This window comes from Dermacentor andersoni, chromosome 1, assembly GCF_023375885.2.
Source record: "Dermacentor andersoni chromosome 1, qqDerAnde1_hic_scaffold, whole genome shotgun sequence".
Lineage (NCBI taxonomy): Eukaryota > Metazoa > Arthropoda > Arachnida > Ixodida > Ixodidae > Dermacentor > Dermacentor andersoni.
This window is the reverse complement of record NC_092814.1, coordinates 180,198,677-180,214,622: the sequence shown is the minus strand read 5'-3', so window position 1 is coordinate 180,214,622 and position 15,946 is coordinate 180,198,677. Positions and strand designations below refer to the sequence as shown.

At 44.3% G+C, this 15,946-nt stretch overlaps 1 protein-coding gene across 2 annotated transcripts in view; it reads right to left on the bottom strand.

Moving 5' to 3' along the window:
- Window positions 1-15,946, bottom strand: part of LOC126547100 (uncharacterized) — a 151,444-nt gene that overhangs the window by 17,088 nt on the left and 118,410 nt on the right. For both annotated transcript variants that reach the window (XM_050194961.3, XM_055062824.2), the window contains exon 2: window positions 2,312-2,391. In XM_050194961.3, the coding sequence (XP_050050918.1) occupies window positions 2,312-2,360 (49 nt within the window). In that variant the 5' untranslated portion in view covers window positions 2,361-2,391. The remainder of the gene's footprint in view (window positions 1-2,311; window positions 2,392-15,946) is intronic.

Sequence of the window (15,946 nt, the reverse complement as noted above, 5' to 3'; positions counted from 1 at the left end):
GTTTCGCACTTTCCTGATTAAGGGGGCGGTTATACCGCACGGGCCATACGTCGGGCGCCCACGCGAAAGGGAAGTGGGACGCTAACAGCACCTGTGTCCCGAATCTTCGACTCTGTCTTGGACATGCAAGGCTACTTGAGGAAGAAGCTGTGAGCCGACGCGAACTCCGAGTTCCACATTCTTATACACTGGAAACTAAGAAATTCCCTCATGCAAACACTGAACCAAATTTAGCTAGATTTGTTCAATTTAAGAGATTAAGTCGAACTCTATCGACTGCTAGAAGCAGAATCCTGATTTAGGGCTTAAAATATTTTAGAAAGATTAGTGTAAATCTATAAATTTCGAATTTACTGAAGCACGAAGTTTACAATTACCGTAATCTTAGACCAAAAACAGATATTACAATTCTGGAAACTATCTGAGCTACATCGTCTAAAGCGGACAAATATGATATACTTATTAGTTTAGCGCTTGCACAAATCTATTACACTGTATTGCGTAGCTTTACAAAATCAACATTCACAAATTAGTGGTATTGAAGGCAATGGGCAATATAATGTACAAGGGATGTCAGGAGGATATACCGATTGTGACTGCTTTAGATGTCCCAATAGGTTCAGTTTACAAAACTGCGATATTTTTCATAGCTCAGTTACCGAGCTGCGAATTCCACGTTTAACATTGGTGTCGTTGAAGTTGTTCAATATTATTAATATTTTTAAACAGAAATTGATGGCCGAAATGAAAGATGAGGGCCCGAATTCACACACACACACAAAAAAAAAAAAAAAAAAAACAAGAACACGTTACGCTAGGATTGTTCGCAAAATAAACTTTCTGCGAATCCTGATGTTGGGCACGTTATTAGTCGGCCAATAGCAAATATCACTTATGATAGAAAAGCTTTGTGAACTCGGCCTCAGGGCCCCGTACTCATAAAAAGGTTCTTACGTTAGATTTGCCCCTGAAAAATTCCATCAAATGCTGATGCTATACATGTCATTAGCGAAAGCACCCAGCCAATCACAAAGAACGCTCACGAACGAAAAACGTTTTGAATTAGGCCCCAGGGCGCGTATTCGCGAAAAAGGTCTTACACTAGGGGTGTTTGTAAGAACGAACGCGAACCACTCGTGATGTCTGTTCATATTATTAGCCAGAACGGCCAGCCTATGGCAAACAGCACTTCCTGACAACAAGCTTTGTGAATTCGGCTCCTATTTCCGACAGTCGGTAGGTTCTAACCTATCCTTTAAGCAACAAACATAATGAAAACTGCTTCTGCGGACACCGAAAGTTTCTTCGTTTCTGTGCATTTGAATTAAGGAACTACCGAGGTAAAGCTTCTTCTGAAGGAACAAGGAACTATATTCGGTCACACCGTTCCGTCGAATGCGACTCCAGCCGGCTGTCAAGGCAGCACTCAACCAAATGAGCTAAAATAAGCCAAACGGGCGTCTGCTAGTACTTCTGTATAGCGGCACACGTCAGTGTATGCACAAGAATTCGATCGCAAAACTCATGAATATTTTGAGTCACACAAAAGCCCCGCACAGGATCTTTCTTGGGCAAAAAGGAAAAGGAGAAACAAAGAAAAAAGAATTGATCCAGAGAAAGGCGGGCTCCGCCGCATTAGAGCAGGTGCAACTTAAACTGCGCCTGCGCGCGAAAGGGCGGGACCATATATATATATATATATATATATATATATATATATATATATATAATGTAAAAGCATATAGACCAGGCTGAAGAGGAGAGATTTATTCGATTCTATCTGTGGGGAAACTTTTTTAAAGCTTGATCGTTTTGCTCCCTCGTAAAGTTGGTCCTATTGAAGAGTTCCTGGGATGGACAGGAAAACCAGGTTTTAAGGAACGCTTTTGGCTGCGCGAAAAAAACAGGATAATAAATAAAACACAGAAAACGGAATCACTGCTTCCGCAGCAAAAGCAGAAGTTTGACGCAGCGAGCAAACAGCTCAAAACTTTCGGCTGGAAGTACTCCTCCGTTAGCGATGACTGAATCAAGCTGCTCTTTCTCTCTCTCTCTCTCCTTCCCTTTGCTGTTAACTTTATTATGCAGGGATAGCACTGTTTCCTTTCTAGCGGTTGTTTGTTTGTTAAGTTACGACTGTTCCACGCGGCACGCCAACGCATATCGCATAAAGATTTTTTTTGTTTCAGGAGTATTTGTTTGCGCACGCTCACTCGTGTGTGTGTGCGTTTGTGTGTGTCTCCACCGTGTTCGACACGTGTCATCAAAGTAATTTAGTTCACTTCGCCGCCCTCTCTATGAGGTCACTTACTATTCGTTGCGAGGACGTAAAGCACGATGAAGGAAAGGATGGGATACATTTCTTTCGTCCAAGGCTCCACCGCGCTGCTCCTGCAAAGACAGACCAACCCCGGAGATAAAATGAGACTTCTTCGAGGCTTCAGCGCCGTTCATTGGCAACCAATCTGGCGCACCATCTGCAAAGGCTTTGCAAGTGTCTTTTGCGATCCACACACACACGCACGCTTTTAAGGCTTCTTATTGGGCTTCGCACAAGTTGTGCTCCGTTCTCGCGAACTGTCCCTGCTGACGTCGTCTTGACGTAGTTCGCTTCACCGAACTGCAACTCGGACACTGAGGCATTCATTTAGTCGAGTCGTCACTTACGGGTGACACAGGGGAAGGGGGTGTAAGTACCAGCAGCACTCGGGCTCTTTTTTGTCTGCTGAAGACAGACGACAAGCCTTCAAATATTAACAGAAAGAAAAAATGGAGACGTTATAGTTGAGAAAATGATTCAGAAAAAAAAAATATTATGCAGACCCAACGCACATATTGCGTTGGATCTATGCGAAGTGCATTAGTGAAGCGGTTAATTAATGCTATACAACTGAATGCGATACTTACAAATGTGCACATTTTCATCCTACACAAGGCGTATTCTCATGCAATGTTTATGTTCGTGCTTTACAGTGCTCACAAGTTATGTCGAAATGCAAACAGTAGTTCACGCGAATGCCCACTGTGAGACGTCGATGCAGTGATTTCATGAAGACGAAGGCGATACTTGTCGAGGGAAGAACGGTGAGGAGAGGTGCATAGGTACAAAGTGTGACACATACTTGAATGCAATTGAGGAACCTATACCGCTTATGTCGCAGCGACACATGCCCATTCTGTAGGATTGCCCGGAATGGGCACATACCATGTGGGCACATACCAAATTGCCAAAGAATGGGGTTGTCGAAATGTAAGAAATGTGAGAAAAAATAGAAGCCGTTGAATATTGTGCGGTTGTGCGGTAATTCATGAAATCGTGTGTGTCCTTCGGGGATACCGATTCCTTCGGGGATACCGATACCGTGTACATGCTTTATGCGGTTGATATAGTGTTTTATTACGCAGAACAGAGGTGCGCTCACTGGTAGTACTTCGTCGGTCATAATTCCGTGCTACATAAGCCGGAGCATACGGTCGTGCATACGCAGCTACCCAAAAATGCAACGGATATAAGAAAGTCAAAGAAGCCGTTGAATATCACCCACTTTTACAAGATGTATACTTTTTAAGCTGGTTGATTTAATGTTTTACTACGCAGGACACAAATGTGCTCCCGGACTCCATATTGTGTGTTAATTCCGTGCTATCTATATTAGCCGTTTGCTCTGTCCTAAATGCGAGATATCGACCAAAGGACCAACGGGCCGCACAACCGACTGACCGACGGAGTGACAAGTAACTGACAAAGCAATAGAATTGGATTATATTCTCCTTGCATGTAATGAATACCTGCTTACTTGAAACAAGCTGCGCCGCCTTCTTTTAGATGTTTATGCACAACTTGTTTCATTCGTACTTAAGAAACGGGCCGAATCCACAAAATTTTTCGTTCATAAATGCTGTTTTTCATTGGCTGATCGCCTTCGGTAACGATATGTCCTACATCACTTGTGGGTGACGCGGAAGCTTTTAGCGTAAGGACCTTTTGTGAATACGGGCCCTGATACGCTTCGCATCAGATATTCTGCCAACTGCTCCCTAAATTTCTGTACAATTGTTATTACACTCAGTGCTCGGTAGCGTTGAGTGCTATAGGTTCACGCTTAGGTACAACATAGAAACTCCTGTATTCTTTTGCTCGGGAAGGCGAATACCTGCGAACCAGTGTTAAAAAAAATTGTTGCAAGCGACAAACAAGTTGTATACGGTAATTCACTTTCATGCAAAAAAATTTACATATAGGCAAGCGGAAGATGCGTGAATACTTGGCTACGTGAACATAGTTACAACGGCAAACATATCAGCTATCCTGGGAGCCTCGAGTATCGCAATGAAACAAGTGCTCCTGTTGCAGAAGTATTTGCAGAAGGCCGTGAGTGGTGGCGCCGGCTAATACTCCCAGGATTAACTAAAGTACACATGCATAAATGCCGAAGAAAGTGGACGCGGAAACAATACCGTGGTAGCTCAATTGCTAAGAGTATCGCACGTAATGCAAGGCCTTGGGTTCGTATCCCACCAGCAGGGAGTTGTTTTTCCTCCACTTTCGTTTCATTTATTTCTAATTTCTACATTTCAATGAAATAAGTAATTGCCCCTATGCTTCCCTTGTTGTCATTGTCTGTTGGCTTTATGTGGTTGTCACTTACGCAAACCGGGCCCCTTGGTTCCTTTTCTTCTCGTTCAGAAGTATTTATAGAATCGTAGCGCATTCAAAATAGTACAGAAAGGGAAAACATTGAAGCAATCGCCCCGATGCAGATTGGCACGGACACGTGCGTTAGGGTGCCCTCAGTTTCAACATTAGAGGAGGCGCTGACATTTATTATTGGCACACAAACGACATCGGGCTCGATTATAGAAAGAGAATCGACAACGACGTTTGGAAGATTTCTAAATTCTCTAGAAATGTTTTTTTCTAAATTCTCTAGAAATAGAGAAGGAACTTGCCGATATCTTATTTTTGAGCTTAAAACTATTTCTAGCCATGTGCCAACTAGCCCGACAGCAGACGTTACTATTCTAAATTCTCCGTTCCCCCCCTCCTTTTCTTTTCTCTTTTCGTTGTTGTTGTTGTGTCTAATTTGTTGTTTGCTTCCTTTCTCCATCGGCCGGGTTTTGACGCGAAGTGTGCACATACAGTTACCACCCGCAGTGTCTTAGAGGCTGTGACGTTATCTTGCTGAGCACAAGGTCGCGGGTCCGATTCCCAGCCTCGTTGATCGCATTTCGACAGGGACGGAACGCGAAAGAAACTCGTGTACAGAACATTTTGTGCACTTTAAGGAACCGCAAGTATAGTCAAAATTATTCTGGAGTTCTCCTCTACGTCGTCTTTCAGTCAATTTTATTGTTTTGGGACATTAAAATAAATAAATAAATAAATAAATAAATAAATAAATAAATAAATAAATAAATAAATAAATAAATAAATAAGTGGTTTCTAGTCGCACTTTGTCACGGTGTTTTCTCTGCGTGTTGTTTGAAGCGGACGCGTACAACCAACCAGCCGCAACTTGCGCGTCCAATGGGAGAGCTCCCTCTAAATGCTTGCGTTGTTTGATGTCCTCCGAGAGGTCGTCAAACACAGAAGGCATACAGAGTAGGAGAAAATGAAAAGGAGACGTAAGGCTGTTAGCTGGGTCCCAGTAATCCCAAACTACTCGGACAACTTAGACGATGTGCTCACACATATTCTGTTGCTATGCTGCCGAAGTGTGATTGGCGGCGGCGAAGGAGCTCCTTCGCGACGCACACTTCAAATCTCGGTTGCTGCCCCGTCAGTCTCGTCCTATATAGCTGCCAGTCTACATCAGGATCAATACCTCTAGAGTTGGCAGACGTGATATATCCCCAGGCGCGGCGGGGCGCCGATGTGAAGCTCTGTCGCCAAGTTCGCATATTGATAGCGCGCTTAGGCATGCAAAAAAGAAAGTAACGAAAGAAAGTAAGAAAGTAATTCACTTCATCCTGGCTACTTCGTCTCTACGTCGAATCGTAACTGGGGAACGCCTTTGCTGAATGTGTGAATTCTTACGGGCAACGGCGAAAAGTCTTGGCCCCGCGAGGCGAAGTTTCACTGAATACAAATACGCTTATCGACTTTAAAAGCTTCCAAGCCACACTCAGAGATTTGTTTACCCTGCACAGAAAGCGGATTGCTGCAGTCGTATGTTTCTCGCGCCGTAGCCCGCCAGAGAGCATTGCGGCGTAACGAGCGACTTCGATGAGATCACATTTAAGCGCTTTTGCTCGCGGAACTTTCTGCCAGAAGCTTTTATGGAACTCGGAAAGCTTCGTACGAGGAACTCAATGTCGACTTGATCATTCTTGTCTTGACATAGGCGCGATTGCGAACGACGACGGATAATCAAGGGGAAACATGTGCGAAAACAAGCCTTTCCTGGCGTCGTTCATCGAGTTACGTATCAGGTCTCCTGTTTCGCTCCCCTATCCAGTTTCATCCGTGCCGCGAAAGTGCTGACGACTGCCAGCGTCGAGTTGCTTTAGGCGGGCGAAAAAAATAATAAAAAGCGTGCGCGGCATGCCTGCAGGTGTAAGCAGAACGTTATAAGTGGCTTATATACCGGAGTATCACTACTGTGCAGTGATTTGGATAAAGCACGAATTGTGCAAACAAGAAAATCTCGAGCCACAATACAGAGATATGTCATGAGATCTAACGCCTCCAGTTGCGAATGCTGACAAGGATATGTATCGAAGCTAACGCGCCCCGTTGCAGCGGCCTACAAACTTAGGCCCGTTACTGAGATTCAGCAGTGTCCTCACAACTATTGCAAGTAGACAGGGTTTAGCCATAATTGTTTTTCGCGTCCCCTTAATTAAGGTAAACGCACACTTGTTAGACGTGTACTTAAAGCTCATGAACGACATAGAAAAAAAAAAACATGGGAGAAAGCAGCGTGAGTACGACTGATTTGCTAGATTCTATTTCTCCAGCTTGAGATAGTGCACCCGCCACAGTGCCTCAGCGGCAGTGGTGCTTTAGTGCTGAGCACGAGGTCACGGGTTCGATCCTCGGCAGGGGCGGCCGTGTTCCGATGGGTACGAAATTCGTGAAACGCTAGTTTACCGTGCTTTTTGGTGGACGTTAAAGAACCCCAGGTTGTCAAATTAATTTGGAGCTGCCTCCAATGCACGAATGCCTGTTTTAGATTTTTCACGGTGGTTCTGTGCGTTTCCTAAATTAAACAAAAAAATGTGCCTTTTCGTGAAGATAGCAGCGCCATATGTTTTCTACTTTCAGCATGCATCTGTAGTGAGCACGCTTGAACGACAACAATCGTAAAAAAATAGGAAAGAAAAAAAAAACTGAAAAAGAACACTGTTCAACTACGCAGTATAGCCCGTGTCCAGCTCAGCGTACCTATGCCATATTTTTAGCTTCAAAAATGACGAATGTGTGAAAAATGTGTGGCCTCCAACAACAGCGAGAGACACGTAATTTTTATAACAGAATAGTGAGCAGGACTGTTGAAACCAAGCTTCACCTACTTGTTGCGGCAATTTCGCTGCGGCATGTTGTAGATCAACATGTCCTACAAATTGCGATAAAGCATGTTCAACCTCCCGGTAGCAAACGCTTCTACTAGCAGTTGTCGTGAGTTCAGTTAGGTATCGTTCATTTTTTCTGTGCGTTACAGGGAATCAAAACCATCCCATGCATTGCGTGACTTGACTTCTTTGCGCTATATTGAATGGCATAAATTTTACTAAGCTTTACCATGTGTCGTAACTCTACATATATGCTGAACGACAAGCTAAGACTTAAGTTCCATTAAAGGCGCAAATAAAAAGTAGTTCAATTTTATTTAGAAGTATATTAACTTTTAATTGGACAAATTATGGAATGTAGCGCGTGAACAACTAACTATCCCTAGCACAGTTAGCCAGTGGAATCAATAAGATTTGCAGGCTGATAAGAAGTGCATATGGCAATTCAATATCAGAATTAAAGAAATCGCCAAAAAAAAAAGGATCAAGATAAAGTTTCAGTGGATACCTTCGCATGTTGATATCACTGGCAACGAAAGAGCAGATACCTTCGCCAATGAAGCGCTTTCAAGGCAGCCGACAGTGAGAGCGCGGGTGAATCACCAAATTTCTAAAGAGACATTCGTTTATACTTTCGTTCTGTTTGAAAACCACCGCGTCAGCCTTGAGTTGTAAAGTGACTTAGCCGTACGGAGGCCGCCTTCCTATACAGAGTAAGAACTGCATTGGCCTACACTTCTGCATGGATGTTCAAAGTCAGCGGCACTGCTTCTCCATCTTGCACTGAACGTGACGAAGTGGGTGACTGAACATTTCGTCTGGCGCTGGAAGCGCTTCTGTCCTGAAGGGAGGACACTTCTGGACAGCGTGTGAAGAGATTGCCTCACGAACGTGTCAAACAGTTAATTTTTCCGGAAGAACCACGGGAAGTACGCGAGGGAGTATCACGTATTCTATTCACATTTTTGTGAGAAACAGAACTGACTGACACATGGTGACATATTTGGTGCGAAAAGACACGCACAGGCGGAGCAATTGCCAATCATGTCTGCCAGGCTAACCCAGCCTGTAGTACCGCCACCAGCACCACCACTACCCACTGAAACCGCCACTCTATATCCGCAAACACTGCTGCAGAAGAAAAAGAATTGTCAAGCTAGGCCGCACTGTTTTGTCAAGAGAATTCTAGAGTGAATGAGGGAGAAAGTAAAAACTAAAACTTAATAAAGCCCCATATTTTTTTTTCAAGCCTGTAAAGGATGCAGCGCCCCAGTAATAGTGTTAATGCAGTGAAGCACGCTGGCATTGAGTAGTTGTTAGATGATGGGTCGGATTCTTTGTACATGAGGTCGTCGTTGTGTTAAACCGTTGCCATACTAAGAAGACATAAAACGAAAAGTCCGTCGAGCCATACGTTCTGCAAGGGTCTAAAATGCAGTGCACGCTTGGTAAGGAAACAATGTATCGCGCATTCAAATCAGGACGTTTCTATCGCACTTAATGATTTGTTAAATTAATTTCATCGCGCCGTGGAATTATTCCGGTGCTCCTGGCGCTATAGTGCCTCCAAACCGTGAGAAAGACTGTTTGCGCTGTCACCAGAAATGTAAATCTGCTGGACGATGGCTGTCATGCTGAAGGAACAACTTTGTGTGTTAGGCCTCTGGCGGAAAAAGCTGGCACCACCTCTATCTCCCCCAATGCTGCGAAGTTTTGTATGTGCAGAGTACATAGGGGTCAGGACCCGTATTTGCAATACACTTCGCGCTCCAGAACGGTTCGTAAGAAAAGGCGCGGGCCAATCATCATAGCGAGAGTAATATTAGCGAGGGCGGCTAGCCAAGCCGTTCTTGTACGAACAGGTATCACTGTGAGATCGGTCCCCGAGTAGTTAGGCAACGTTGCATACTTGCCCTGCGTCTGTCACGCACTGCATCATGTTTTTGTGCCCGCCTCTCTCTCTCTTTCTCGCTCTCTTATTTCATTTCGTCTCTCATTCTTTTGTCTTTCATTCTTTTCAACTTCTTGCCCGAGCATAGGGTCACCCAACCGCTCTTTACGCCGCTTAAGCTCCCTGTCCCTCCGTACCTTAGTCTTGTCTCTCCTGGTTGACCACATTGCGTATTACCTTTCTTTCTTAAGCATTTATCGTGAATATAAGCATTATCGGGAAACATCATCATTTACCATGAAACGAAGAAAGTGCTACTATTTTCATTTGCTTCATTACATGCATTCTGTTTAAAAAAGAAAAGAAGGCTCTATCTTTTCTTTCGTGCTAACAGCACAGGCCTAGAGCACCGCACTATTTCAACCAACTCTGCACTTTTTCCGTGAGACAAAATCTCATCTCCCACTTCAAACCTCGTTTAAAGTACGCACACGCAGGGAAGACGGGTGCGCAAACTAAAAGTGAGCACTGTAGCACAGGTCATGCATTATTGAGAAAAGGCAGGTGCGCTCTAGCAATTGCGCCGACGCTGTAATCAAGGTTACTTCGTTCCTTTTTGCAGTTGTCAGTTCCCTTAGCTACATGCTCAAACGCCAGCCATGACTGAGCAGGCTCAGAACTATAGCTCCCCGCGCCGGTTTCTTCTGTGATTGCCGAGTCAGAATACCTTTCTCGTTTGGCGAAGTTAGTTGGCTTCGAGATAAGTTGGAGAGAAGCGAGTGTCACATGCCAGTGGAACACCCGGAAGTGCTCACGGAGCAAGGCACGCACTCTGCTCTACGAATTGCGACTGTCTGCGTGACATAATCCGCGTGCGACGCGCAGATGACGGCAGATGACGGAGAGAAGCTGCACTGTTTTTCGCACTGATTTGTCGGGTGGAGTGGTGGGTCTCTAGCTTACACTGAAAGGCGACTGACAAGAAAGCGCCATTTCGAAGCGTATATATATATATATATATATATATATATATATATATAAATGTGTGTGTGTGTGTGTGTGTAATGTACACATGCTGTCCTGCGTAACTTTAGCTGAACATTAAATATATGCAAATGCCACGTAGCTGGTCAGAGCCAAGGTAATGTTGCTTGCCGTCACTTGGAGATACTCATATTATATTTGTCATTGCGCATAATTCCATAATTAGTTCTAATTAATTAATCAATTTCTCAAATATTATAATTACATAAAAAGTTTAAATGATAAAATTGTAGAGCAACATGAAAACTCCCCATATAGCTTTCTGTTGCTCAATACGTGCGACATAAAAGTGCTTTTCCGAGCGTGAATGAAGTCCGCAAATACACGCAAAGTGCCTCTGAGCGGCCGGTCGCGCGGCAATTTCGCGGGCATCTGCGGGCTTCTTTCACGCTCGGAAAAACACTTTTATGTAGCACGTATTGAGCGACGGAAAGCTATGTCGGGAGTTTTGTGCGTGCGTGTTTTGTGCGTTGGGATGCGGTGGAAGACGAAAACATGCTATGTTATTCACATCTGGCGGAATAAGAAAACACGTGGTGGACACTGCAGGTCATTTCACGGAGACGGCCACACCTGGCTTTAAGCCTGCAGTGGTTATACAGGGTGATAATTTTTGGGTTTTACGGAATTTCTAAAAATCGCCTGTTGCAGATAACATAATTCTTGTCATTGAGCTTGATTATTCGAAGAGGCGGACGTTACTAGCACGAGAAATTGAAACACTTTCAAATAATTAACAAACGTTCAATAAATAACTTCTCAGATAATTAGTTTACGGCACATATTGGTATTTACGGATTGTAGCCAGTGAGCTTGCAAGACCTATCCACTTGAAATTAATTTGCAGGATGATACCAGTTTCGGGATATTATTTCCAAACGTGTGGAACAAAGTACATGGGCGTTCTAGTTACTTTTGTGGTCCAATGCATAAAAGGGCGTTTTGTTAAAAGCAAGTGGAACAACAGTGCATTTTTAAGGCGAGCTTGACGGCGCATATGTCCAACTGGCGTCATCCTGGAAATTCATTACAAGTGGATACGCCTTGGAAACTTACCCGCTAGAATTGGTAAATTGCAATACATGCCGTAAAGTAATGAATTCACACGTTAATTGGTGGGTTTTTGTTGATTAGTTGAATATATGTTTTGATTTCTCGTCTAAATGTCCGTCTCGCTGAATAATCAGGCTATCGTCAACATTTCTATAAAACTTCAAAATGATCACCATACATGCTGAAACTGGTGGTATTTAGCCCTTATTTTTTATTTCAGACGTTGGAGGCTCACTAAAAAAGGAACGAATGCTTCAGACCTTATTAGAAACCACCATGATCCTCCCCTCGCATCAGGAATGATGCTGTCCGTCTGGGATTAATGTCTCGCCACAGCCTCTTTGTAGACATTAAGGCGAGTTTAACGCAGCGATTCTTATCCACACTGATTTTCTTCGTTCTTCGTCACCAAATTGTGCGGTGATAAGTCTGTGTTATTGCAAACATGAGCTAGCAGACCTGGCGGATGATAAGGTTGGAATGCACCAAGCCTAATGATTTACTCGGTTTTAACTAAGTTTCCAAATTTTCGGACATTACTAGTAGCGAATTCAGCGCATTTCCCCCCTCTGTTTATTTGTTTGAACAACATTGGTAGTTTCCTTGCAGTGCCACTTCAAAACGTAAAGAAGCAAGAAAGTGGCTATAATCGGTAAGACAAGAAAAGTTGGCGAAACGTTTGCGTCCGGGAGCCTGTGTCGCCACAGCATAAGCGTAGCCGCCGCATAACTTGATGTGCACTGCTCTCTGAAAACAGCGCACTAGAGGTAACCACACAAGAGGAATCAAACAGGACGACATGGCAACTGAACTTTTAATTACAAAAGCAGGAGTACGGTAATAGAACTTTAGAAAGCCCACCTACAGGTGTTAGTATTTCTGAAAGCTTTTGAAGCCAGTGAGCGTGAGGCCGTGCCTGTCGTCGGACCTCCTGCAAACTGTGTCACCGTATGGCGGTTCCTTTTTGAAAATTTATTTTCACTGACAACGTAACGGCCAATAGTCCTAGTTTTGGTGCGTACGACTCGCTAGGCGGAAATGTTATCGTTCGGTTTACAGTGTAATTAATGTATATTATAGGTACGCATAACGCCCCCGATTGTAGCAGTACCTGACACGGTTACCTTTGTGTATAAGGAGTCGGCGCTGAGATTTTCTCAGCTGCCCTAGCCCCGCCTGCCTAGCGTGGTGCCGTGAAGTGCTGGCCAGCCGCACGAACACTGTCAGCCCGACGCTCTGCAGGCATGCTTGTCGGAGCGCGGCGCGTTCCACGGAAGTGGCTCAAACTGTAGGGTAAAATTTCGGTGCAAACTAATCGGGCTTCGTGGTGTTTGATGATACCACTGATTACGTGGTCATAGTACACGGAACTGAAATACCAAGACAAGATCAGTACGCAAACGTTGGTGTATGTTTCGAAGAAGCGTTCCGGTAGACACCGGGACATTGCAACATTGCCGTAAATTGCGCAGCTATAATGCAGCATCGCGACGAGCGTATCAAGAAAACATGACGACCGCGCTCCCGACAACTTGACCAGAAATAAGTTTCGTTTTGAAAAACACATATGTGGGTAACAGCAGAAGAAAATGGTTCTACAGAAATTCTGACGTAAATATGCCATTGATCCCATTATTGAACTTGATATACCGATAGAGCTGAGCAGACATCTGGAAAATCTTATAGGCAGTTTGCGACTGGGTACATACTACCCACACAAGATAGTTTCTGTGCCGCATTGGCCGTGCTGAAAACCTTCACGGCGAATATGGCAACGCAAATGAGAACGTGGAACACCTTCCTTTGGAGTGTCGGGCAAACAGTTTTGAAACAAACAGCGAACTGGTGTCCACATTAATCAGCCTTGTCGGAGTCTACTGAGCATAAAGCAGCTGTTTGGCCCCCACCCAACAGCTAGCACACAAAAATGTGCACTCGTTGCTCTGACAGTTTTTTTTTAGGGTACTGGTATTGCCAACAATTACTATAAGTGAGCGTTATTTATTTACCGGTGACAACAACATTGCATGTTATATTCAATTATCGTTTTCAAGCAGTAGTATGCGTCATTTTTTTTCTCTTGTGACCTTTTGCCTTTGTAGTATCAGTCGTATTCGTAACTAGTCGTGTTCCTTTCTATATTTAGACATTTTGCGCTCATAATATTTCTTGCGTTTATGCAATTTTATGGGATGTTTCTTTTACCGTACGAATAATCTGCCGACATGTCGTATATACATATATGTTTCTCTCATGAAACGAAGTCGCTGGTATCATCTCTTGGTGCCTACGTATCCCTAATTGTTCGTACCTATATAAAAGAGAAATAATTACATAAGATAATATGAACTGCTAATCAAAACAGAAGCCAAAAGAACGGTAACCATATTAAAACGCGGAGTGCTATGAGGCTATAACAACAGATGAAGCAGTACAAGGCATGTGGTTTGCCTAGAGGTTTCCGTTCCGTCCAAGTCCACATGATGAGGTTCTGCACAATACGCGACAGGCGCTCAGCAGCAACGAGATCTATGGTTTTCCACAGCAATTTGTCTCGGCAGAAGTCACTTTCAAGCGCCGAGGTCTCACGATGGCCAGGCAGTGTAACGGGTGCGCGCCCATATTTATACTTTGGCGGTCTGTGTTGTTTCCAGCGCTTGTGGGCGAAAAAGAAACTCAGGGGCCGAATTCACAACGCTTTTGATTCGGCAAAGTTGTTTGCCACTGAACGGCCGCCTTCACTAATATGTGTAATATGATGACAGGCTACAAGCTGTTCTCACGAGGTTTCTATAGCAAGAAATTTTTTGTGAATATGGGACCGGGGCCCGTATTCACTAAGCTTGTCAGTCGTAAGTGTTCTCTGCCGTTGTTCGGCCGTCTTCGCTAATGATATGTCCAGTTTCTTGATCGGCTACAATTTTCTCTTATGAAGAAATATAGCGTAAGAGTTTTTTGTGAATACGAGCCCAAGAGCCGAATTTACAGAGCTTTTAGTTCGCAAGTGCTCTTCTCCATTGTCCAGTCGCCTTCGCTAATAACATGTACAGCTACGCGATTGGCCGGCCTCTAGTCTTACTATCTTACTAACATGTCTAGCGTAAAAAAAAAAAAAAAAAAAATTCTTTTGTGAATCAGAGCCCAGGGCTGGCATTCACAAACAAGATATTTCGCTAGAATTGTTCTTAAGTGCGAATCGCAGTAAAACGTGATGCTAAACACATTATTATAGAGCAGCTCAGCTTGTACCTCTGTGGCGAATAGACTAAGAAACAAACGCGAAAACTGTCCCGTTCCTCCCGCCTTTCCCCTATTGGTCCACGCGTCTGTATTAAACAAATGAGGCGAATTTCAGCGACATGGCAGTTCCAGATGGTTCTTTTACGCAGTGTCACTGGTGCGTGTCTTGTAAACTAGGCTCATCCGTTCTCGCGGCTTTCACAGCCATGTGTACACGTGTCGCTTTTTCATGCTTACACAAACACTTCTCCATCGGCCCGGAATTCAAAGGCGCCTTTACTTGCAAGCAGGAGGGACATTCAGCTTTCGCATGCAAAGAAATATTTGCATCCAAATGCACCTCTCAGAGCAGTGCCCTACACTGTCGGCTCTAGACACTATGAGCGCAAGACGTTACCGCTGAACTTAGGTTCGGAGCGTCGTGCGATGCGAGGTTCGGTCGGAGACATCTGAAAGAAGCGAACATGTATTCGCTGTTTTTCATTTGGTCAAGCAATGTTTGGTGTGAAAGTATGCAACCCAGGTGTAACGCCGGCATGCGTATTTCTTTCACGTAAGTTAAAATCTTAGTGCTCACTCTCTGCCTTTCTTCCTTTTTGTATTCCCCGTTTCTCTTATCGCCAGTGCAGGGTAATAAGCGGGGCGTTCGTCTGACTGACCTCCCTACCCCCCCCCCCCCCCCCCCCCCCCCCCGCTTCCCTGTGCTTGCTTTCACTCTATATCTCTCCATAACGTCCTTTGTGCGCTGTAGAATGAGCTTTTATTGGGTAGACTTCGTATTTCTTTGCTTTAGTTGTGGGTCATACAGACAGCTCTTTTGCCAATCATAAACGTAATCAAACTCCACGTACGTACGTCCTCACGAGCGTGGTTTCTTTTGCCAATTGAGACGCATCCAGAAGGGCCTGTTTTCTGTGAAAAATTTACTTGATAATCAGATCCTTCGCATGGTGCGGACAAAGGCTGGCCGGCATAATGTAACGATTCTATTTCATTCCTTCTCGCACTTCGTCGATGCTCCGAGCAGTGCCCCGCCCACGTAATCATAGGGATTGGTCGGCCGTGAACGATGAGCGAGCTCAATTCTACCGGCCCTGTTTATCGTATACTGGTGCGCTGCACATAGATATGTGATACCACTAATCGCATGCGTCTAGAACAGTGCTATAATACTAGCGCATGTACTGCATACATGCGCTATGG